The sequence below is a fragment of the Vulpes vulpes genome, chromosome 13 (assembly GCF_048418805.1).
Source record: "Vulpes vulpes isolate BD-2025 chromosome 13, VulVul3, whole genome shotgun sequence".
Taxonomy (NCBI): domain Eukaryota; kingdom Metazoa; phylum Chordata; class Mammalia; order Carnivora; family Canidae; genus Vulpes; species Vulpes vulpes.
In genome coordinates, this window is record NC_132792.1 from 135,087,538 (window position 1) to 135,113,824 (window position 26,287).

Consider the following 26,287-nt stretch of genomic DNA (forward strand, 5'->3'; position numbering starts at 1 on the left):
TATGTCAATAACTAAAATAATTCTAGATAAAGTTCCTTAATAGCAAGGCATTATTATATTTATTAGAAATAAAAAAATAGCAAATACAAATAGCTATTATTTACTGAATGTGTTACACATGCCAGATGCCTTGTGTCTCATTAAATTTTTACCACACCACTATGAAGTAGGCTTTATTATGCTGGATTTACAAATGGAAAAACTTGAGCTTTAGAGTTTAGGGAAGGCTAAGTAACTTACAAGGGAGCACACAGAGTGACACAGCTGAACTTCAAAAGTAATTATGTTTGATTCCAAAATTAGCTTACTTTTTGCAGTGTCATATTGCTAAAAAAAAATAGTATAGTGTAACAAGGTTCTAGGAGAACTCTAATATATAATGTTTGAAAAACTGTAATGTTTATACTTAAATAAAGTAAGTAAAATTACATTAATAGAAGATGTTATGACCTTATTAATTAACCTACATTATTGTGGAAAATTCATGTAAAGTGTTTAGACAGAAAAGTCAGGAAAAAATTTATTACCAATATTATAAGTGGAAAAGTGAACACCACTATAGACCATGTAGATATTAAAAAGATAAGACAACATTCATTCATGGTAACAATCAGCACCGTCCAGTTGAAACACTAAGATAATCCCCAAGATTATGCTTACAGTACAAATGAATTTGGACTAGCCACACTAAGTACTCCTTAGCAGAATGTGGCTAGTGTTTACTATATTGGACAGCACAGATCCAAAGATTCAATGTAATCCTAAAAAAGATTGCAGCATATATTTTGGTGAACATCAACAAGAGAATTTTTAAATATTTGGAAATTGCAAAAGTAATATTGAAAGACAAAACTAGAAAACATACATCACCACATACTAAGACATACTATAAAACTACACTAAAACAGGTGGTGTTAGTTCAAAGACAAAGAAATAGACCAATGAAACAGAATAGAGTCCAGAAACATGTATAATCACCCGACTATGATAAAGGTGACCTGATTATGATAATGGTGACTTCAGGGCACTAGGGAAAAGATGTTCTTTTCATTAAATGGTGGTAGGCCAATGAGATACCCTTAGGGGGAAAAAATGGACCTTTACTCCTAACAGTAACAAGAATCCGTTCTAGATGAAATGTAGATTTAAACGTAAAATAAAATAACCTTTTAGAAGAAAACATAGGAAAATATCCTCATAATCTTAGAAACAGCCAAGATTACTTAATATTTAAACAAGACATTCAACAAACAACTGATGAAGGAAAAATTGATAAATGAGACTAAAAATGATGTGCTTACTTCCTCTTGATGAAAGGTAGGAGGCAATGTTGGTGAAGGTGCAAAAGGAGGTGGAGAGATAACCTTCCTTTCCTCTAGCTGGGCCATTATTTCCTTTCGTCTGCGATGTAGCTCATCTAGGCTAGGATGGGGCTGAGGAGGAGGAGGAAGCCGGCTATAAGGAGGGTCCTGGAAATGCAAAGATTAGTAAAAACTGAAAAATAATTTCAGAACACATTAATTCATTTAGCACATATTTTAAATAGGTAGCAGCTTGCATATTAATCTCAATATTTGAACATACTAAGACTTAATAAAACAAAGTAAAACAAAATAAAGACCCCCAAAACTCTGAGGTTTTCCCAAAGAGCAAATTAAAATTTTTTTTCCTTGGCCATAATTTCCAAATACAGTTGACCCCTGAACAATACAAGCTTGAACTATACAGGTCCACTTACACACAGATTTATTTCGATAAAAATAGTTCTGTAAATATACTTTCTTAAACAATTTTAATAACATTTTTTTTCTAGCTTACCTTATTGTTAGATTACATTATATAACACATATACAAAATATGTGCTAACTGGCTGTTGATGTTAGGCTTCTGTTAAGTTTCTGGGGAGCCAAAAGTTATACATGGGTTTTCTATTGCATGGGGGCACTGTGCCCCTTAATGCCCATGTTGCTCAAGAGTCAAATGTGGATCTAGAGATTTTTTTTTTGAAGATTTTATTTATTTGAGAGACAGAATGAGAGAGAGGAGAGAGAGCGTGCGCACATGAGCCAGGGGAGGAGCGAAGAAGCAGATGCCCCACTGAGCAGGGAGCCTGATATAGGGCTCGATCCCAGGACTCTAGGATCATGACCTGAGCCAAAGGCAGAAACAACCTACTGAGCCACCCAGGCACCCCAGATCTCGAAATGTTAATAAAACAATCTAAGAGGGATCCCTGGGTGGCGCAGCGGTTTGGCGCCTGCCTTTGGCCCAGGGCGCGATCCTGGAGACCTGGGATCGAATCCCACATCGGGCTCCCGGTGCATGGAGCCTGTTTCTCCCTCTGCCTGTGTCTCTGCCTCTCTCTCTCTCTCTCTCTCTCTGTGACTATCATAAATAAAAATAAAAAAAATAATAATAAAAAAATAAAACAATCTAAGGTTCAGAAACTAAGTAAGAAGGATTAGTGGGAGTGCGGTGGAATTTCTTTCCCCTCCTTTAATAGTTAAACAAACCAAAAAACAACCCTACCCAAATTGTGAAAAGATGGGAAAAAAAAAAAAAAAAAAGGGAAGGAGGAAGCTTTCTTATTAAAGGTAATTGATCAAAGGGTTACTACCATGGCGAAAAGGTAAATCACTGCAACCAATAACCAAATTAAATCTATATAATAATGAAAAGAAAACCAGCATACTCTCATGTACGAAGGTCTGATCTGAGTTGGATGAGGAGCCACTGGATAGTAACCCTCCATCTGTTGGTATCTTTCTCTGGATTCTGGTACATAGGATGGCACTGCTGCAGGTGGAATCTCAATGGGTATAGGACTTTCTCGGAAAATCTCCTCTCTTGTATAAGACTGAGCAGGGTATACTCGGCGGCCATCATAGTGTGGTGGGTACATAGGTGGGTATTGTTGTGGCTGTGTGCCATACTGAGAGTTTACTACACGATCTTGGAGATAGGGTGGATAATGATCCAAGTAGGGAGGACCAGGTTCAGGAGCAGATGGTGGAGGTCTGACAAAGCGAGATACACACTGTGGTGGTGTAGTATAGTACATACCTGCACAATAAAAAAAAAAAAAAAAAAAAGGAACCCAAAGCAACAATAAGCCATCTATTTAAAATTTTTCCTTTTAAAATACTTCAACAGTAAAGAGTAATCCACTCATTTCTTTACATTTTTCCCCTCTGCTTATGTAGTCAGGTTGGCTTTATGAAAAATAAGCAAAAACTAACCTTAACCCTTAAAAGTCATTGAAAAAACTAACCTATATGTAATCTACAATAGTAGATTGGCTCTCAATTTGACTATTTTTCTGCTGTACCTTACTGCAATGCAAATACTGGAAAGCAAAAGACCACATTTCCCTGAAACTCAGGTTCCACAAATCACTCGCATGAATTCTGAATGTGAAAGTGAGTTAATTGGATAGTAGTGTGGCATACAACAGATCCATTCTGCTGGTGCAGATCTAGTAGCTGCTACATAGCTCTGGAGTTCTAGAGACAACAGCTATGATAGTAGCTTCCCAATTTTCAGACTTTGGCCTCCACTGATATGATTCTGGTGTACAGATATAACCCACACTTCCTATTTCTACTGCTTTCTCCCTATTAACAGACTTTTTCAGTAGCTACTTCTGGGATTCATTCCTGGAAGCCTAGCTTAAGCCGCCCTTTCCAGTACTTCCACTGATTCTGTAGGCACCTAAACTCCCTGCTTTTAAACCTCTTTCTGCTTAATACAGCAAGCATAATTTCTGTTATCTGCCACTGGACCCTGACTGATACAGTGTATTTAAGGTCACCTTAACAAAAGTAGTTGAGTCTTTCCTGTGATGGACGGCCCAAAGGAAGATACAAAAAACTTTCATCTTATTTTTACATGTATTAATAGTGCCATACCAATTTAAAGCTATTCTTTTGAGAATAAAGAAGACATTTCTGATTCAAAATTAAGATAGCCTTGGGAAAAGGAAATGGAGAATATATTTAATCTACTTCAGGGTTTTGTTTTGGTTTTTTTTTTTTTTTTTTTTTTTTTTTTTGGTTCCCTGGCTGGGAAGCTAAATACTTCAGTTTAAAAAGTAATAGCAAAAAAAAAAAAAAAAAAGTAATAGCACCACATGGTATCTGACAGAGATCCAACATTTTACTTTAAAAATTAGTGTTCCTATTTTTCACAGGAATTGTACATGTGAAGCCTCAGTCATCTCCACTCCATCACTTATCCATATCTAGTACTGTCACTAAAGCCGGCTTTTCAAATTTGACTACTTTATGAAATCCCTTTTTTCTCACCACACTAATACAGGACTTAATACTCAAACCTGGTTTAACAGTCCCCTTACTCCACCCTCAACTCTAAACTGTTGTCTTTGCAATCCATTTGTTAATTTATCTTTTTATTCCCATACTTCTATTTAGGGCATTCTTTCATGAAGTCTTTTTGATTCCTCAAGTTCTCAATGATCTCCCTTGAGTCTTACAGTTAATCTCTACTACATTAATAATAACCACAAGTGAATGCTTAATTTTTAACACACACACACATATATACACACACACACACATACATCATATGTATACTCATACTCTTTTACTAATATTGACTCTACACTATTAACTCTCTACAATATGTATACTGTATTTTTTTATATATATTACAGGGCTCAGAAAAAATATTAGGTGATAACTGAAAGCAAGAAAAACACACTGTGTGTTTAATTTATACCCACTATAATATTAAATTCTTTTTCATGTTCAAAGAAAATTTTAGTCAGGGAAATAGATACTGCCTGAGTTAAGCAAATTTTTACTGTCTACTTGGGTGACTTGTTATTTTCATAAATATATGCATATATTTAAATATAACTAGCTTCCACTGATGGGCAATTTGTTTTAGATACATCTGCTAATTCATTTATTTTATACTATTTAGTTGATGACAAAACCTCCTCTTTTTCCAAAGTATTAAATAAATGCATTTATCTATGTTGAGGCTGCTGCAAATATGATCACTCTTTTTTGGAAATGTTCTCATAACTCCTAAGAAAGGACAGCAATGTAAATAAAAGATTATTACCCTGCTGATAAGGTGCTGGTTCAAATGGTGGAGCAGCTCCTCGAGGATCCTGATAATAAACATCTGCCTGTTGCGCTGGATATAACTGAGAACCTCGTGGTACCATCTGAAGTGGTTTGGTGACAGGCATAGGAGGCAGGTCTGTTGGCCCCCTTGGAGGTACAGGATGTGGATTCACAGGTAAGGCAGAAATACTCTTAGGGACAGATTCTAACCTAAAGGAATAAGATTCTACAAGTCAATCAAGTTTAAGGTTTCAAAAATACTTCTAATATACACAAATTGTTAAATGTTTTTTTTTTTTTTTAAAAAGCCTTAACTTGAGAAATTGGTTTTTCCAAGAGTCATTTCTTCTACAAATTTTGTAAAGTTTGATCTTATTTCACACATGCTAATCATTTCTTAAAAATCACTAGCATAGGAAATAAAGCCCAAAATGAAGTGTTTTATTATTTTTTTAATAAAACACCGATTATTCTTTCTTCCCTCTATTTATAAAGAAGAAACTTTAAATAAAACTTAGGAGAAATGACGTACAGGTCAGGAGGGGATCCAGGGGCACTACTGCTCAGATGATCTATCTTTCCTGGCTTCAGACTGGAATCATAGGTGGGATCTGTCCCTCGTGGAATCAGTTGTGTTACTGTAGTCCCTGCTGATACAATTCCATTGGGCAGAGCAGGGGTTTTTCTGCTAGGCAGATCCACTGCACCTTCATCTGGAAGGACAGCTGCTGAAGGCAGGCCCACCTCATTAAGCTGACCCAAAGAGGCACTCAGGGGTCTTCTGGGAACCAGACGTTTGTTCATTTTACGAAACCTATATAGAAAGCAAAGGCATACACCAAAACCCAAAATTATAAAAGCAAAACCAAGAACTAAAATGTATTTGAGAAACAGATACAAAGGAAAAGATACCAAGAACATTACTTTCTAGAAATTCTCTTAAAACAGTGGTTGTAGCTATCAACTTGAAAACTTGTTTGTGTAGACACTGTAGAATTTCAGGCAAAACACCAAGTATAAAATTCCTTATAATGAGTATTTGTAACATTACAAATTATGCTAATTAATATTTGTATTATAAGTTACTTTTATTGTAATTTTTATTTCTGAAATGTATTGAAAGGGGTAGAAAAATCTTTAGAAGGCAGTTTCTGAAATGACTAGCTTTCCCTCAAATGCCTTGGGATACAGTCAGCCTATATTATAAATTAACAATAAAACAAAAAGCTCTTGTGTACAGAAAAATTTGCCATTTATTCCATTAAAATGTTTAAATAATTAAGAACAGTATTTTGTATTAGATATGATTCAGAGATGCTGATGCTATTGTGTGCCTATACAAAATTGAAATCATTTTAAAAGTGGATTAATATAAACAAAATAAAATAATGCCTAAATTTAAACAGACATGGCGGTATATAAGACAAGCAGATTCTAAATCTAACTACAGGAAAAATATGAAGCCATCAGACTCTAGTACCTTTGTTCCTCAACAGTAAAAGCATATTCACATCTGCTAGTAAGCTTTAAAAAATAATCTCAAGGACAACACCCCATAAGAATAATGCTATTTTTCTGAATGTTTCCCTTATCCGAAAATTTCAGAGGTGGAAAGGAGACACTATTCTTCAAGTGTAACCACCATTAATAGTTTAGTACGTAATTATATAGATTTTTCCCTCCATATGGTACCTTAATATTAATATGTATACTAAGAGTTTTATTAACAGAAATAAGGTCATATACAACTGCTTAGTTTATTTTCCTTCTACTTCATAACTTGGATATTCCTTTATGTCAGTACATTTTAGGTTCTTAATTTTTTGCTGTTAAAACAATGCAGTAGGGCAGCCCACGTGGCTCAGCGGTTTAGTACTGCCTTCAGCCCAGGGCCTGATCCTGGTGACCTAGGATCAAGTCCCACGTCGGGCTCCCTGCATGGAGCCTGCTTCTCCCTCTGTCTGTGTCTCTGCCTCTCTCTCTTTGTGTCTCTCGTGAATGAATAAATAAATAAAATCTTAAAAAAAAAAATAAAACAATGCAGTAACAGATGCATTTCCTTGCATCCTCATGTGACTAACCAGAAACAGAACTCTAATGTATGCACATTAGAAATTGTTATAATGTTCCAAAACTATTATAACTCCGACTGATAACAAAAGATATGTCCTTCTTCATGATCTCAAACAGTGGGTAGTATCACAGTCTCTATTAATTCGATAGTTCAAACTATCATTTCTAAAAGAGTTTACTTAGAGAGTGCACATACATGTGTATGCATGCATAGGTGGCGGGAGGGAGAGGGATAAGCAGACTTGCACTCAATGCACAACCTGGCCCCCTGTGTGGATCTCAGGGTCCTGAAATCATACCTGAGTGGACACCAAGAGTCCTATGCTTAATTGACTGAGCTACCTGGTGCCCCTAAAGATATCATTTTGTTTTAATTTGTATTTAATAATCAATGAAGTTGACAAAGTTTTACACTTTTTTTTTTTTTATTCTTCTGTGAACTGCCTGTATGTTCATGATCCATGTATTTACTGGTTCTCCTTACAGATTTGTAGTAACTCATTTTATGTTAGAGTTGTCAGGCCTCTGTATGTCACTTTCCTACCAATCTTTTTTTTTTTAATTGTGGTGTTTGGGCCACATCTTAATAGTTTTTATGTACTCAAATTTATCAGTTTTCTCTTTTATATAGATGTTGGGTTTTCAAAATTTCTTTCCTATTAAAAGGTTAAGTAACAACAGCAAAGATCTCTTAAGTACGGTTTCCTTCTTAAAGATTGATACATTTATAATTCATTTTAATTGGGCAGTCCAGGTGGCTCAGTGGTTTAGTGCCGCCTTTAGCCCACGGCATGATTCTGGAGACCTGGAATCGAGTCCCATGTTGGGCTTCCTGCATGGAGCCTGCTTCTCCCTCTCTCTGTGTATGTGTGTTTCTCATGAATAAATAAAATATTTAAAAAACAAAAACATTAATTCATTTTAATATTAAGGTAAGAATTGAGTTCTAATTATTTTTCAAATGGATAGCAGCTGTTTCAATGTCATCTTTGTTACTGATGCAAAATGCCACCTTTAGCACAAATGCTCAGTTCCTACTGTATCTTGCATTCTTTCAGATTTTCCATTGTACTTCACTGATCTATCTATTCCTATGCCAATACTAGTCTTTTTTTTTTTTAATTAATTTTACTTATTTATTTGACACACACACAGAGCACACGCAGGGGGACCCGTAGGCAGAGGGAGAAGCAGGCTCCCCCTGGAGCAGAGAGCCTGACATGGGGTTTAATCCCAGGACCCCGGGATCATGACCTGAGCCAAAGGCAGACATTTAACTGACTGAGCCACCCAGGCACTCCAATACCACAGTCTTTATATGCACTTCAGCTCATAATACACCTTAATAGTTGTTAGTGTAGCCCATTGAAAACTTATTTTTTCAGAATTTTTCTGACCATTTGTATAAATTTACTTTTCACAAAGGATTTTGTTAAGTCCTAAAAAAATAATGTTAAGATTCTGAGATTTCACTGAATTTATTGTGTAAGAGAAGATAAAACCTATATAATGAATGGTTAAGTCTTAACCAAGAACATAGTATGTTTCATTTATTCAATTCTCTTATGTATAAGGTAGCTTACTAATTCAATCCATCTAGGCCCTCAATATTGGTTAGTTTATTATTAGGTATTTATCTTTTTTGTTGTTGTTGGTAATGCCAAAGGGAGCTTTAATTTCCTTTACTTTTTAACTGGTTGTGTTTCCCTTTTTAGTATATAGGAGCAATTCATTTTTGTAATTTTTTGTTTTGCTAAAATTTTCATTTCTTTTGTTTCTAAGTACTTCTTGAGTTTTTCCATGTAATGATTTTATGGCAATTTAATTTTTTGGTTATGTATAGTGGCTACCACTCCCAGAACGTTCAGTAATAGTCTCACTACTACTAAATTTTGCCTTACTGTCAACTTCAATGAGACTGAATCTAATATTTTACTAATTGAGCATCACGCAATCATACTAGCTTTTGAGATACAATTATGTTGAGAAAATGTCTTTGACAGCTTTCTTCTATTAAAGAATTTTCATCTGTTAACGAACATTTGATTTTATTCAAATGCCTTTTGGCATCTTTGCATATGATCACATGGTATTTCTTCTTTAACCTATACTAATTACATTGTATTACTTTTGTACTTCATGGTACCTACTTTAATGTATTATTGAGTTCTAATATTTGGGATTTTTAAAGTATTAATAAGTGAGATAGATTTGTATTTTTCATTAATTGTGCTATCTTCATCAAGATTAGTGGCAATGTTACACTGGCTTTTTTTTTTTTTACACTGGCTTTATAAAAAAAAATTAAGAGGTTTTCTTTCTAGTATGTGTTGGAAAATTTAACGTCATCGGAGTTATCTGATCCTTGAAAATTTTTTTTTTTTTAATTTCTATTTATTTATGATAGTCACAGAGAGAGAGAGAGGCAGAGACACAGGCAGAGGGAGAAGCAGGCTCCATGCACCGGGAGCCCGATGTGGGATTCGATCCCGGGTCTCCAGGATCGCGCCCTGGGCCAAAGGCAGGCGCCAAACCGCTGCACCACCCAGGGATCCCTGATCCTTGAAATTTATAAAAATCTGTGAAATTACACCTGGTAATAAAATAAATTCGCAAATAGAGAAAAGGGCAATTTTTAAACCAGAAATACATTATTCAATTAGTTAAAATTGATGAAAATTCTTAGTTTTAATTTTTTTTGGTAGTGCAAATGATTCACTTCTATATTTAGTTTCCTATTTGTGTACAATATAATCAAAGCTGAAGAAACTGCTTCAGTTTTTTAAAATTCTGTATTATTCTCTAAACATTTCCCATTCATTAAAGAGAATGCAACTACTCCTTTTCTATTTCTTAACAGTGGCAAATTCTTCTACTCAGCAATTCTACCTTATTTCATAACAAGTTATTAGAAGGTTGAGTTTAATAACTTTCATACTTACTTCTCCAGTTCCTCCTGTGAGTGTGCAAATGTACAGCTGGCCCCACGAGGACATCCTCCTCTCTGCTTCATATCTCGACACATGTATGTTTTATATTTGCTATGCTGTGGGGGCTGAGACCAAAGTTAAAAACATTAGACACTGATTTAAACTAACTCACACAATTACCTAGATGGCCCAGAGCAAAAATTGTTATAAAGTCATTCTGTCAGAAGTTTCAGAGTTCAAAAAGAAATTAATTATAAAGAACAGGGTCCTGATTTTTTTGGTATGTTGGCATTAATTCTCAAATATGTAGTATCATACAAATCCTGGATTAGGGGCGCCTGGGTGGTTCAGTCAGTTAAGTGTCTGCCTTTGGCTCAGGTCATGATCTTGGGGTCCTGGAGCCCCACATGGTGCTCCCTGATAGTGGGGGAGTCTACTCCCTTTCCTAACTTCCCCACTTGTGCTCTCTGCTCGCTCTCTTTCTCAAATAAATAAAATCTTTTAAAAAATCCTGGATTAAATTTCATGACAGCTTTATGATTTTCTTTTCAGATTTTATAATGGACAAACAAACCACTAGAGTTTAGGGCTTTCAAATGTTTAATATGTGTTCTAATATTTGTTTTGGACAATGTTTCGTATAGCCATATTTACAATTAGGTTTTCCTAGAACACAAATCTACTATAGGCTCTATAACTGAAAAATACTTTGCAACCAATTCTTTTTAAAGATTTTATTTATTTATTTATTTATTTATTTATTTATTTATTTATTTATTTATTTGAGAAAGAGAGAGAAAGCACCTGCAGGGTGAGGAGCAGAGGGAGAAACCGGCAGCCTACTGAGCAGGGAGCCCAACTCGGGGCTGATCCTAGGACTCTGGAATCCAGGCACCCCTCTATAACCAATTCTTGATATGCAGAAGAACATATCAAGGACCTACAATAACTCTAAAAGTGCAAATGAAAATTATTATATTATTATTATTTTCCAGTCTAAGACATGATGGATTAGGAAGTCAATGAGCTACCAAACATAATACTAAGCTAAAGGAAATTTGAAATTTGCATTTTATCACCTATTGACAGAATTTAAAGATTAATCTTACTATTTTTCTTACATTCTTCGTAATGTCTAATGGAATACAGAGTTCAAAATAAGTTTTTAATCTTTTATTTCTTATCATAAAGTCTGGTCTGTGCTTATTTAGGAAAATTGTATCCATATTATTCTACTCAGCAAGACACTTTTTTAAAAAAGATTTTATTTTTAAGTAATCTCTATACCCAACATGGGGGCTCAAACTCACAACCCAGATATCAAGAGTCACATGCTCTACTGACCAAGTCAGCCAAGTACCACCCCCTATTTAGCAGGATACTTTTCGTGTTCCTTGCCCCTCAAAGAAAAAAGCAATATTGAATAATCTATTTTTAGTATTTACCTGACCCAGATAAATTAATAACAAGGTTTTAATTTCACAAGCTCACTATTGCAAAATAAAAGACCTAGTCAACCTAACATAAATCCTGAAGGCAAAATAAAATTACTGAGGTAAAATGAAAAATGAAACACTGTAGCCATAACATAAGCTATTACATTTTACTGCCATATACTTCACTTAAAAGTATTTGAGGAAAATTTGGCCCACTTGTATAATACACATTATATGAATAAAAAAATGTTGAACTACTACTAGAGAAAAAGCATTTACAAATATGTGAACAGTACTAAACAAATACAGCATTAAAAACTGATATATATATAAAACAAAACAAAACAAAAAAACTGACTGTCGAACTAAAATGTAATAGTAACCAAAGAGAATAATTTTATTTTAACATATAATCTTTAGCACAATCAAATGCTGCTATATGTGAAAAATGACTCCAGTACAGCAGAAGACCAACAGGGTTATTTAATTCCATTGTTGTCAGTTAAAATTACTACACTAATCCATTAAGCTGGCTGTTAACCATGCTAAACTAATTTAGAGTTTCTATAGTCAGAGTCTCAAAATATTCATGTCATCTTGTTGGCTTTGTTTGTATCTGTTATAACAACCATAGTGGCTTACTTCTAAGTTTCAAACTTCCCCCTTACCTGCTGTTGATCTGCTCCCTTTTTGCTATGGTTCTGGATATAGTCTACTAGCCCATGTACCACAGTACGCACAGCAACCAGTCCATTTTCCAGCTGTTCCCAAGTAGGAGGAGGGGCATCTACACAACAAATTAAAAAAATTTTTAAATGATGTTATTCGATATTTGTCATATTAAACTAAAAAACAGTTACTGTCAGCCCTTCAGTGAAATCAAGTTAGGTTTCATACAACTTATCAGGTAATAACTTATTCACCCAAACATCATTTAAAGGAATGGATTGTAAACTAAAATAACTATAGGGATAGGGAAGGTAACAAAGAAAATAAGCAGGCCAGACAATAAATGGCAACCATCATTAGACTCTTAGTATTGGAAATGACAACACAGAGACAGGGAGTGTGCTGAACTGGAGAGTATGGCCTACATCTAAGGTTATGGTTACTATTCAACTTTAGCAGATTGCTGTTATGTGATGAGGCAAGGCGGGCACTGCCAGACACACCGCTGTTTCCCAGGGAAGACTAAACTTTAAGATTTTCATGTAAAATCACCCAGTTTAAAGTGTCAGGACCTAAAAATTTTAGAATATTATGCAGACCAACATTGTGTGGACCAAAAAAAACTTAACTGTAGACTAGCCATTTTGTAATGTCCATTCTCAAATTCAGTATAAATCAAGTATTGGTATACAAAATGGTTAAAAAGTTTAATAGAAGAGTCACTATATAAAGCAACTCTGCTATACATTCTCTTCATTTAGCATTTGTCCAGTGCCAGTGCTGTGATTTTATAAAGGAAAAAACCACAAATATGAAATGTTCTTTAAGAAAAAATATAAAAAGAAGTAAGAATGCAAATATAGAGATGACTTCCTATTGGAGACACTGTGAAAGACCTCTCTAGGTGATGGCACGTAAATGAGGCTTTGAAGGACACATGGAGTTTCACTTGGGAAAAAAAAAAAAAAGAAGATATAGAGAAGGTGAAGAGAACAGTCATACAAAAAAGTATTGTTTGGAACACCTACTAAGTCCCAGGTATTGTTCTATTTGTTAGGAAGCAACAGGATCAAAACAAAAAAACATCATACCCAAGAGAGGAGACAGACAATAAATAACTGAAATAAAAACAATTTTGATAATGATGACTTGAATAAATAGAGCGAAGAAGGGGCATGGGACAGATCTGTGTAAAATATTGGACTGTGTGGCCTGAGAATGTCTCCTTGAGAAGGTTATATCTGATAAAAGACCTGAAAAAAAGAGAATGAGTGTGCCTTGTGGATACATTGACAAAACTGAACAATGGAAAGCACTGGAGATTTTTTTTTTTTAAGATTTTATTTATTTTTAGAGAGAGAGAGAGAGAGAGTTAGAGTGTACGTGTGCATGTGAGCAGGGAGAGGGCGAGGATCTGAAGCTGACTCCACCCTTAGCATGGAGCTGAACACAGGGCTCACTCAGCTCGGGAGAATTTTTGAGAAGGGTAAAAGGAGCACTCTAGTTCCTATGCTAAAACCAGACCGACAATAGGAGGCTATTCTGTAATCCCTGATGAGAGATGAGGATGGTAGCAGTGAAGGTGACAAGCAGGAGGAGTCCAGATGGATTTTAAAGGGAAAGGCCTACAGGGTATGTTGTTAGATCAGATGTACCACATGTGAGAAAGAAGAGTTGAGATCTCCCAGGTGTTTGGCGTAAGGAAATGAAATGGAAGGTTGGACCTGCCACTAAAAGGAAGGGGAGGTGGGATGAGGGCGGTGCCTGGAACTCACTTTTGGACCAATTAAGTTTGAAATTCTTATTAGATATTCAAGTAGGCCTGCTGGATGTTCAGCAGGCAGGTAGATATACAAAAGAATTCAGGAAGAAGGTTTGATCCAGATATACTACATGTTTCACAGATTCTAAATCAATTGCAACATACACCATTATTTTATGTGCTACCAAAATAGAAAAAGATTGTTAATTAAATTACCACATCATTACCTATACAGAACCATCTCAATTTCAAAAACACCAAGATCAAAAGAAATGTAGGCTTCAGAACTGATGAAAAACAGTAAATTTGTGAGTCATAAAGATAATATTTAAAGTTATGAGACTAGATGATATTCTTTAGGGAATGGGTATAATTAGAAAAGAGATACATGGATTAAACTCTGGGAGCAATCCAAAAGTGACAGGCTATGGAGATGAGAAATTAGCAAAAGAGGCTCAAAGGAGGGTCTAATAAAATGAGAAGGAAAGGAGGAAAGTGTGGTGGCCTGGAAGCCAAGGGAAAAAAGTGTTAAGACTGGGGGCGCCTGGGTGACTCAATAGGTTAGCATCTGACTTTCGCTCAGATCATGATCCTAGGGTCCTGGGATAGAGCCCTATATCAGGCTTCCTGCTTGCAGGGAGTGTGCTTCTCCCTTTACCTCTTCCCCTCAGCTCATGGTCTGTCTGTGGCTTTCTCTCTCTCAAATAAATAAAATCTTAAATAGAAAGTATTAAGAGGATCAAAAAGTAAATGACAATATTAAATGCTGCATTTAATAGGCCAAATAAAATGAGAACCAAAAATTCATGTCTGGAATTAACTACATGGAAGTCACCTGTGACCCTGACAAAGCAGTTTCGAACAACAGAGATAAATGCCTGACTGGAGTGAGTTCAAGAGCATATTAAAAAGGGGGGGAGGGGATAGCATAGTAATGGATGGCAATTGTTGTCAAAAGTGGGTTATGATGACAGAAATAACAGTGTTTGTATGTTGACAGAAATACTCTAGTAGAGAAGGAAACTTGGTGATCTAAGAAACAGAAGATATTGGAATACTATACTTGACAAGATATTAGAACATGAGAAGAAAGAGGGGTCTTAGCTTAGAGGTACAGTTTATCCACTGTTACACAAGGAGAGCAGAATATATTGGCATGGATACAAATAAATAGATTGGTCATTAATGTGGTGGTGAACTTGTGGAAGTGCTCTTCTGATTGCTCAGAATAAGCAAAGCACAATAGTGAAAAAAGAAAAATGAATGTGTTCTAGGAATATATCTGACCTGGTTTGATTAAGCAATTTTCAAAGTAAATTCTATAAAGGTAGATTGATTAAAAAAAAAATTAAGAGGGCCCTGAATGCTACTGTCAAAAGAGTTCCAAACCTTCTTTGATAAGCAATGGGGTGTCACTGAAAGTTTAAGAACACAGAAATAAGATCAGAGATGTGATTTATTTTGCAGCAGTTAAGTGGACTCGACTGAAAGAATTAAGAGTAGAGGAAAACAGAAGGCATTCAGTTTCAGGAAAAATAAGGCGCTCACCAATGCAGTATTAACTGGCATGGAAGAGGGATATGTTGGAAAGAACAGATAGATCCCGTTGTCTGAAATGGTATACAGAGCAAGTAAAAGGAAAAGATATGAGCTAAGATAAAAGATTTGGGTTTTAAGTGTAAATATTTCAGACAATGAGGTCATTTAACAGAGAGACACAGAAGAGGAAGAGGTAGTATCAAGTGAAGAAGAATTTGCTTTGAAGAACACAGAGAAGATGATGAGTCTCAGAAAGCATCTGGGAAAGTAAGGAGGAGTAATAAAGAGAGAACAGTGATAGAGATAGTCATGAGTCCATTCTCTGCAGAGAGTAGTACCAATGCTGGGAATGACTGACCATCATCAACAGAATGCAAGGAAAACAAAATTCCAAGAACACAAGTGGCCTACTCCTTAGTGGGCAGGAAAGGAAAGTGGTCAAAATAAGACAGCAGCAGGATTTAGTCGAGTCAGAAGGAAACTATGAGAGTACAGAAAGATATCAGGAGAGTTTCTATAATGAGGAATTAGTCAACAATATTATCAAATGCTAAAGAGAAATCAAGTCATTTGAAGAATGAGAAGAAGCCTTTGGAATTTGAAGCTGGGAGATTACTTGTGAATGTTAAGAGAGTTTTAGCTCAGGAGCAGGAATAAAACACAGGGACAGCAACAGGACACAAGCTAAAATACTGTAGATGTGAAAAAAGAAGGTTGGGTGATTTTCAGGTCAAGGGGCAAGGAGAAAGAAAAGGGCTGACAAAAGTTAAGAAATATGAAGATACTTGATGAACGAGACATTACTATCACAGAGAGACAAAAAAATGGGACCAGGATAAATCAACTAAGGACGTAGGATATAGAAAAAATTAGAGAACTTTTGTTTTGTCAAACAGATGAGAATAATAAATACAGCACAATTTTGTGACATGAAAAAGAGAAAACAAAGGATTCCAGAGTGAGCCTATCTCCCTGATGAAGTGAGTAGTACAGTAAAAAGGCTTTAAATAAATATTAGTTGAAGTAATAAAGAGATAGATGGACAAGATTAGGGCCAGAAACTTAAATACAATGTCAAAGGTCTGAAATAACTACTCTGGGAATTTCTTAGGGAATGTAACAGAAGATAATTTAAAAAAATCACTGAGCAGCACTGAGGCACACACAGGACAGTCTATTAATTTCCCTTGGGTTTATTTACCTGGACTAGGGTCAATGTTTGCCAATAGCTCCAAATGGGGTCTTAGTCGGTTCAAGTTTGCTGGATCTCCAGTTCGCTGGAGAGCAATTGTTAATTCCTGAACACTTTGTGCAAAAGAGGCTGGGGTCTGCAACTTAAAAAAGATAAATATTAACTTTCCAAAAACCAGATAATCCTTTTAAAGAAAAGACTATTTAAAATATTGCAGTCACTTTTGCAACTTATTACATTTAATTTTATCCTGCAACACATCCTAGGCTTTGGCCTGACTGGATTACTGGTGCTTGAACAATCCTCACACTTCCCTGCATTTACTGCTTGGCAGATGGTAAACTTTCTTCTCCCTGATGGCACTTTCCTCAAATGTGAGACCTTTCTCAATTCCTCAATTTGGAAGTTTACCCTTTCCATCTTATGTTCTTAGGGCACTATATTAGCTTGGCTCTTGGGAGTGCTTCCAAATAGTTGAAATTTAGAATCTAGAAATGTTATACAATACCAAGAACAATGAAATTGAACTCAAACTGAGCTTATATCACGACACCAGATATAACCTTTATGAACTCAATCTGAAGTCCATCTGCTATATGAACTAAATAATTTCAAAAGGCACGCCAACTCAGAATTTTATAATGGTTTGGGATTCTTGGAAGAATTTTTCTCCTCTAAAAGGTCACTTTTTAAGAGGTAATTCTTTTTAAAAAAGCATACATAAAAAAAATAAAAAAATAAAAAAAATAAAAAAGCATACATATTAAGAAACATGAAAAATAACTCATCTGAATGCTGACATGCCTTTATTCAATTTTTTCATCTTTGCATGCTTTTTATACACTTCTAATCAGCCATTTACAAACTTATGGGTTTGGCTACTGTTAATATTAGAACAAAAACATTTTTATAATGCTAATCATTTTTATCATGAAATATTTCAAAATGTTTAAAAATAATGACAATACCCATGTGTTCATCACTGAGACTTAATAAAAATGTTTCACTACTTTTTTTTTTAAAGAAGCTAAATGTTATTTATCAGCTGAAGAGAGTATCTGTCTTGAAATAACTAATTTTAATGGCCATATAACCATGTTCTGAGCAGAGATAAATTCTTTAACCATCTGCTTATTTTCTACTTTATAAATAATGTGGTGATTAACACTTATAAACTCATAACCTTTTTGGAAGTTTGTATTATTTCCTTATAATAAGGTCCTGGGAATAGCAAATTTGATCAAAGGATATGAATATTTTGAGTATTTATTTACTGGTAAGTTATTTCCCAAAAGATATATAATGCATTTTATAAACCATCAGCAACGTATGGCAATAGACGTCTCTTTTGCTAATTTAATATCTGTTATGCCAGTTTAAAAAAAAAAAAATCACTGAGCAGCAAGCACTGAGGCACACACAGGACAGTCCATTAATTTCCCCTGGGTGTATTTACCTCCAATTATTATTGGAGCTATATTCTATCTTACCAATTACATATATTTTCTCTTGTGAACTTATAATTCACGTTTATCCAATAATTTACTATGATTATTTGATTTTCATATCACTTTTAATAAATTCTCTTTACAGTCCAACACAGTAGCCAGCAGCAACATGTGGCTATTTAAGTTAAAATTAACTAAATAAAATAAAATTGTAGCTTTTAGCTCTTCAGTTGCACAGTCACGTTTGGGTGCTAAACAGCTATGGCTGGCTAGTGATCACCATATTAGACTGCATATATAGAACATTTTCATCACCACAGAAAGTTTTACTGCTCTAGATGATAAAGTGCCACACACATTGCAAAGTTTGTTTACCAGTTTCTTGTAAGAAGGTTGCTGGATATTACATTCAAACTATTGCTCATGATGGGAAGATACTGTTACAGGATAAATTATATAGTCTAGTTCGCACAAAAAGGTCAACCTCCTTGCAGAATCTTTATAAAAGCGAGCCAAGTTTCTCTTCAGAGGTAGAAAATTACTCCTCTAAGAGATCATTACTAAGGTTTCAATACATTATAATCAATCAATTACATAACTGCAGACTTAGAGGAGTTATAGGTAAAGTTTGGGCAAAGGTATCTAAAAAGATTTATAGGACAAAACAAGTAATACACATTATACTGAAAAATCACATTTTCCCAATTGTCCTTTGACATCAATACACCACTCATTCAAATAAACCTATCTTTAGAAGTAACAACAACAACAACAAAAGTGACAGAATAGTCTGGAAAGGTTTAGTGGTTAAGAACATGGATTCTGAATTCAGTATACCCAACTTCAAATCCAGCCCTACCACCGATTACCTATGTGACTCTGGAGAAATGTACTTAATCTATCTCTTTGGGACAATACAGAGCTATTGAAAAGATTAAATGGATTATTTTAAACCACCAGGCACCAGCAAGTTCTCAGTAAGTGTTACACGGTAATATATTTGAAATACCCTTATATCTTGATCTTATTTCTTTAAATTAAATGTGGTGGACTCTAAAGTATAATCATCTCTCTGGTTATAAGTATTTAAGGTAAAGCAGTAAAAGTTAATACTATTATATATATATATTTTTTAAATGGTGCTTTGAGACTTTTTCATACTTTCATATACTTCATGTTGAATTACAACAAAAACAATTATAGGATTGCCCCAGTTTTAACAGAATTAAATACAGCACTTAGACTAAGCAACAAACAATGGAGCCTGACCGTGTATACTCTCGTTATCTTTTAATCATAACAAAGAACAGATAAAGTAGAATTATGTTTATTGAAAATCTGATCAAATCTAAAATGATTGGTAACTTATTATGTGAAATTATTGTGGCTGAGAATCATAAGAAACCTCAATGTATACATCTTCCAGACTCTTAAATGGCTGTTACAGGAAGACAATGAAGGCATTCAGAAAATGGATTTAACACACACAATGACTACAACTCAGGGGACCAAACAAGAAGGGAGGGAGGCAACAATAATAGAGATGAAGACTCTCAGAAGAATACAAGAGAGTGCTGGATAAATCAAATCTTATATTAATGATGTCAAATATATCAAATAAAAAAACCCTTATGTAAACAAACTGGCATTACTCTATGACTAGTGCCTAGTTGGAATACTCAGCTCCAGATAATGTAATTTAAAAGAGCCTGACACATGGTATTCCCTTTAACATATATTTAGTAAATAGGTTACTAAATCATGAATTACCAAAACTACAAGATTCGTCCAAGAAGTAAAAAACAAAAAAGGGTCTACCTTGTCAATAATTGACTGCATATGAGACTTATGAGACTGGTCTCCATAAAGCAAAGAGGACCATTGGTCTGGTGCAATTCGTAAGCCTGCTTCCATAGCAATTTGCACTATCTGGGAGTCATGTTCTCGCCGCAGAGCTTCATAGGTTCTAAACTCTTCTTTCAGTTGCATCAAAGAAGAGTCTTCATCACGTTTGGTGACCTAGTAAGACACACATAATCTCATGAGTCAGGTAAAAAACAAAATGAGTTTATACTTTATATGAACACATATACAGAACATACAATTTTTAAAATAACAAATTTCTTTTAGCAATGATAGCAAGATTAAAGTGGAACACAGTTTTGCCTGTGAAACATTTCCCCCCTTCATAGATGTAAAATTTGTGAATAGGTCTTACTGAAAGAATGAATATGGGATAGAGCAAAATCCCAAGGCTGGATAGCCCTTAACACACATATAGAATTTAAATTGTATATGTGTGTATATGCATTTTTGAAAAGAAGAAAATACTTGAGAAGGCTGTCTGGCTCAGCCCGTATAGCATGTGACTCTTGGTCTCAAGGCATGAGCATAAGCCCCACTGGATATGGAGCCTACTTCCCTATATATACAACTATACTCACATACATACACACAAATAAAGCAAAGACTTAAAAAAAAAAAAAGGAACATACTCATGCAATTATTCTCAAAATAAAACAAAACAAAATGTATGTTTCTTTCTCATAACTATAGATTATTAAACTTGGGCTTGCCTGGCATTAAGCTACCTGGTACCCCTAACTGAAAGAGCTTCATTCAGATGCTGGTGTGATTCTAAAGATGATTAATCTCTGCCTAATTTTCCAGAGTTTTGCAGTCTGGGCCACCAACAGAAAGTATAAAATAATGATGATGATAATGTCTATTAGTAATTAAAATGACTAACCTTTATTGAACCCATAGTATGTGCTAGTCAGTGTGTTAACTTATTAACCATCATACTGACATATTAACTCATTTAATTCTCTAAGCTTCTTCAGGTAGGTACCATTTTTGCTATATTGTTACATTTTGAGTCAAGCTGGATTTAGGCCAAAGGCTCAAGAAATAAAAGTAAAATAATTAATTCTAGTCCAGGATCACTTGTATCCTAACATATTTCAGTATATATTATACCCTGTTAACCTTTTATTCCCATAAAGACTTAAATTTCTCTAGTAGAAAATTCCCTTTTTTTTCTTCTACCAAAGAAAACTACAGCCATGTTATTAGTTAAGACTTCTAGGTCATCCTGATATTATATTTTTAAATGTTTTCCATTTTTATTACAAGAAAGTCTAAAATTAATTGTGTTAGGTAAGTCCATGAAAGACCAAATAGATGAAAAAAAATCAAGAACTAAAGTCACAAAAACAAAATATATTTTGCCACAATTCAAAGGCAAATCAAAAGACGAAATACCTATGTGTATGTATAAAAATATCCTCTCAATATAGGCTAATAAACCTTACTAAAATGCAGAATGTTTTCTATATGGTATACTAGGGTTCCCTGGACTTGGTTCTCTAAACTCTCTTTTAACTAAAAACAAAGATTTCCAAGAGATGCAATGTCTAAAGTAAGTCCTGGAACTATACTGTACTAAGAAGGAACAGAATTATCCCTGTTTGAAAAAGTTTTTCAAATGCAAATAAAAGAGATGCTAAAATGATGCAGCTAGAACATATCTATATCGATACATATGGCCACAAGGAAGAATGCAAAATGCCTACCAATGTGAGTTCCACAAAGAAAATGAAACAGGCATGTATTGGTAGATACTTAACAGAAACTCTGCCACAGTGAATAAAATTTAGGGTATGGACCTATTGTGATGAGAGGAAATAAATCTTTTCATGATGGAGATAATAGTACATATTACCAGCAAGAGAAGAAAACAGGTGTATAATGAAAAAAGGGAAGTAATCATGACCCAAGTGAAAAATCATTAGATTTTTACAAATTTCCAGTCTCTTTTCAATTACTATTAATTCTTTTAATTAGGATTGAGAGAGGTTCACTGTGGATATTCTGGGGTTTTTGGACCCCTTATTATTCTTAACAGAGAAGGGGTGGACTTCCTTTTTATTTTTTAAGCTTGCAATATTGAGTCTGTCTGGTACTGTTATTTGAGAACAAGAACTTTGGAAGCAGACATTCCGAAGTGTATTCCAGATTATACTGTACAATCATAATCATTACAACAAATATGAGTTATTTGGTGACAATCTGAACTGGTTGGGAGTTATTTTGGCTAGAGTTTCTGACAGTTCCAAAGGCACCTAAGGCAAGGACAAAGTTGGGTGCAGATTTGGAGTGCACACCTCATTTTCAGTATTCAGTATATATATAATCTGACTCTAGAAAGAAACATAATAATGTGGGCATTTAGTCAGAGCTTTAAAGCTTTTAAAAATTAAATTGGTATGTTTCCCTGTTGATTTTGTGAATCGTTCTTTCTCAGAAATGAGAGAATAAACTATAGATTGTAGGATTTTTTAGTTTTTAGTGTCAGATGAGGGGATGTAGTGACCCAGGAATGGCTATTCTTAAAGTTTGTATGAATTAAAAAAATTTTTAGAGGCATGCCTCCCTGGTCCATGAAGTACTAGTTATGTGTGTGTCAGAAGCAAGAAGCCTTGACATTAAGAAGTCAGGAAAACAGGATGAATGATAAATGATACATAGTGAGCACGGATATTTGAAGTAGTGCTGATTCAATCTGAGATACAAAAGAGTGTGTCCAGCATTACTATATACACTGAAAATGAAATGGCAAATGGAACTCCAGTACTGTGTATGTGGAATTACAGCAGGAGCAAATAGCAAAATGAAACTTCTTGCTTCAATGACTCTCTGCTCAGACCAATTCTGCCTACAGTATTGGTGGAAAAATAACACAGCATTTTAGCCTCTTCAAATATAAAAATCTGTAACCCTCAGTTTGATCTATGTTGTGCAATATCCAAAATACAAAATTTAATAACAAGATTTAACTTTAATAAAACACCATCTACATTCTTATCTTTTTTTTATATTTTTGAAAAAAAAAAAAGATTGTTGAAATTTTCTGAGGGGGCAACTTTATTTAACTCAAAGTATTACTATATAAGTTTGGGGGAAAGACAATGTTTCCTTTTAAGCTGAAATTTAACATTAGTTCATACCTTGAAGCAGGAGGCTCTATAAAGGAGCTGGACAACATGCCCAATGCTAGTTTTAGAGGCTTGAGGAAACCGTGGCTCCAACCTTTGCACCACAAAGAGAACCAATACTTTTCTTGACAAAGCAGAACCATCTTCCAAGGCCAGGAGAACCAGCTTTAGAGCTTCCTCTTGCATTGCTAGGAAAAGTTGGGCAAAACCAAAATTTGTCAAAGTGCAAGGATAAGATTAAACTATTTATTAGAAGGGCAATATTCAGTAATTGCTGCAGGTACCACCACTCAATGAGCAACACAACATAATAACACATATTCACAGTTATACTTTCTAACCATTTTGGGCAAAATTTGTATTATTCTGTATATTTAAGACAGATATAAAAATAATACATTCAAGAAAAACTTCTTTCAAATGAAAACTTTTGACATTGAGAAAAGTTTTAGAGGCTCTAAAATACTGACATGGAATTACCCAAGCCATGATTGTCAAGTGGCATATTTCTTTTTTTTTTTTTTAAGGTTTTATTTATTTATTTGACAGAGAGAGAGCAAGCATAAGCAGGGGAAGCAGGCAAAGGGAGAGGGAGAAGCAGGCCCCTCACTGAGCACAGAGCCCGACACGGGGCATGATTCCAGCACCCTAGGATCATGACCTTAGCCGAAGGCAGAGGCTTAACCTACTGAGCCACCAGGCACCACAAGTGGGGTATTTCTTGATAACAACAGAATATTGCTAAAAACCAGCCTTTGTACATCACACTTATAGTTCTTACACCATACTCCTAGAATTATTACTATAACAAATATCAAACTTTCATCACATACCTGGTCCAAGGAACTGGCAGCCCCTAGCCCTGACTGCTGCCCAGAGATTGGAGGAGAGCTGCTGGGGATTCTGGTGCTGAAGAATGAGCTCTGTAACTGTCCGTTCACCTAAAGATCGAGCTGCTCTCATAGCACGAATCCTGCCTTCTTCTTCCACTAGTTGGCAGTGGACCAGAGTCACCAGCTTTCTCTGCATTGGGCGACTCAGAACACTCTGCGTAGTGCTATTCAGACCCACTCCTTTAAAAGAGAGTAAAAAGTTATATGTAGATTTACAACGCAGTTTTAGAGTCCACAAAAATTTCCTCTGATGGGATGACTGACTTATGCATACATGAATAGTTCCAGTTCTACTAGAATGCTTAAATAATAGATAAAATTATATAAAGCCTAATTTGCATGTTAAAAATATACAAAAGCTGTATGTCATGTAAATATACCACTCATTACAACATTAAATATATCATTATTCATCGTAGCCCTGGAGGAAAAAAGGAAAAAAAGGTTAGACAGCATTAATATTTAGTTTAAGACTAGAATCTTGAGAACATAATAGTTCTGGCATATTATTTCATAATGGTTAATTTTATCTTTCTAATGAAATAACAAGCCATAATGGCAAGGCAGTAAAAATATAAAACAGAATAGAAGGCAGGCAACCCAGAGTTGTCAAATGATGGAAAGCCCTTCTGAAACCACTAGTATATTCACACTTTTGTAACTCATTCAAATGTTTCCAACATCACATAAACTCTAAATTTACCTATTTGATGTGGTTTGTAATGATATTATTTAGTGCTCGTAGGTTTGATTTACAATAAATAAGTGTATTTCATTAGCATTCATTTACAGCCCACAATTTTTAAAAAAGAGGTATTTATTTTAGAGAGGAGAGGGAAGGGCACAGGGAGAGGGAGAAACTCAAGTAAACTCTGAGCTGAGTGCAGAGCCCAACATGGGGCTCAATCTCATGACTGACTGTGAGAGATCATGATCTGAGCCAAAACCAAGAGTCAGACACTTAACTGACTGTGCCATCCAGGTGCCCCTACAGGCCACATTTTTTATGGTAATAAAAACATCTTTAATAAACATTTGTTTAGCTTCTGATTTACCTCTAGCACTGCTGAGTGGTTTCAGGTACAATGCTAATTCTTCTACACATTTCTTAGCTTCCTCATAATGCTTTGTATCTTCAACCCCACTACACAAAGTAATGGGCTGCTGCTCAGGGACCTTGAGGTCAAAAGAAAAGGTCTGTATGAGTACTCATGAATTTAACGTTTTATTGAGTGTATTTTATACACTGCTACTCTAACTGTGGTGACATCAAAGCTCCCACTAAATTTATTGAATTCTTCCAAAAGACTTTTTCTATACTAACACATAAAATTTAATGGATTACTTTGGTTTTGTAATAGCTTTACTGAAATAAAACTTGTATACCATATAAGTGACCCATTTAAGACATACAATTCAATGGTTTTTAGTATATTCATAACTGTGCAACCATACCACAATTTCAGAACAGTTTCATCACCCTTCCAAAGAATGCCATAATCTTTTAAGTCCCCTCTCCCATATTTCCTCCTAACTCCCCACCAACCACAGGAAAACACTGATCTATTTTCTGTCTCTATGGAGTTGCCTATTTTGGACATTTTCCATAAGCAGAATCATAGAATCATACAATCACTTCCAAAGTGGCTATACCATCTTTCAATCTCACCAGCAATAAGTGAGTTTCTGTTCATCCACATCCTAACCAGCATTTCTCTGTGTTTGGATTTTAGTTATTCTAATTGATATGTAGCAGAATCTCATTGCCTAAATTTGCAATTCTTTAATGACAAATAATGTTGAGCAACTTTTCATTAGTGCATTTGCCATCTGTATGTTTATCTTCTTTGGTAAGGTGTCTATTCAGATCTTTATTGAGTTATGAGTCTTTTATATATCCTAGACACAACTTTCTTTCAGATATATGAGTTACAATTATTTTCTTTCATTCTGTGAGTTGTTCTTTCACTCCCTTATGGTGCCCTTTGAAGCACAAAGTTTTAAGTCTTTAGTTCAACTAATCTTTTATTTGTTATGCTTTTCATGTCTTATCTAAAAAAAAAAAAATCCAACCAAACAACAAACAAACCACCTCCTACACTAAGGTCATGAACATTTATGCCTGTATTTTATTTGAAGAGTTCTGTAGTTTTAGCTTTTACACATGGCCTTTGGTTCATTTTGAGTTCATTTTTGTGTATGATGTGAGGTAAAGGTCCAAATTCATTCTTTTGTATTTGGATAGCCAATATTCC

General features: G+C 34.9%; 1 protein-coding gene across 10 annotated transcripts in view; it reads right to left on the bottom strand.

The window, feature by feature from the left end:
- RC3H1 (ring finger and CCCH-type domains 1) overlaps positions 1 to 26,287 on the bottom strand; it is a 71,163-nt gene that overhangs the window by 8,530 nt on the left and 36,346 nt on the right. For all 10 annotated transcript variants that reach the window (XM_072733067.1, XM_072733063.1, XM_072733068.1 and 7 more), the window contains exons 3-13: positions 25,088 to 25,208; positions 23,973 to 24,212; positions 23,152 to 23,327; positions 19,961 to 20,161; positions 16,704 to 16,836; positions 12,201 to 12,319; positions 10,109 to 10,221; positions 5,626 to 5,907; positions 5,089 to 5,303; positions 2,693 to 3,063; positions 1,302 to 1,469 (exon numbers count right to left, since the gene is read on the bottom strand). In XM_072733067.1, the coding sequence (XP_072589168.1) occupies positions 1,302 to 1,469; positions 2,693 to 3,063; positions 5,089 to 5,303; positions 5,626 to 5,907; positions 10,109 to 10,221; positions 12,201 to 12,319; positions 16,704 to 16,836; positions 19,961 to 20,161; positions 23,152 to 23,327; positions 23,973 to 24,212; positions 25,088 to 25,208 (2,139 nt within the window). The remainder of the gene's footprint in view (positions 1 to 1,301; positions 1,470 to 2,692; positions 3,064 to 5,088; positions 5,304 to 5,625; positions 5,908 to 10,108; positions 10,222 to 12,200; positions 12,320 to 16,703; positions 16,837 to 19,960; positions 20,162 to 23,151; positions 23,328 to 23,972; positions 24,213 to 25,087; positions 25,209 to 26,287) is intronic.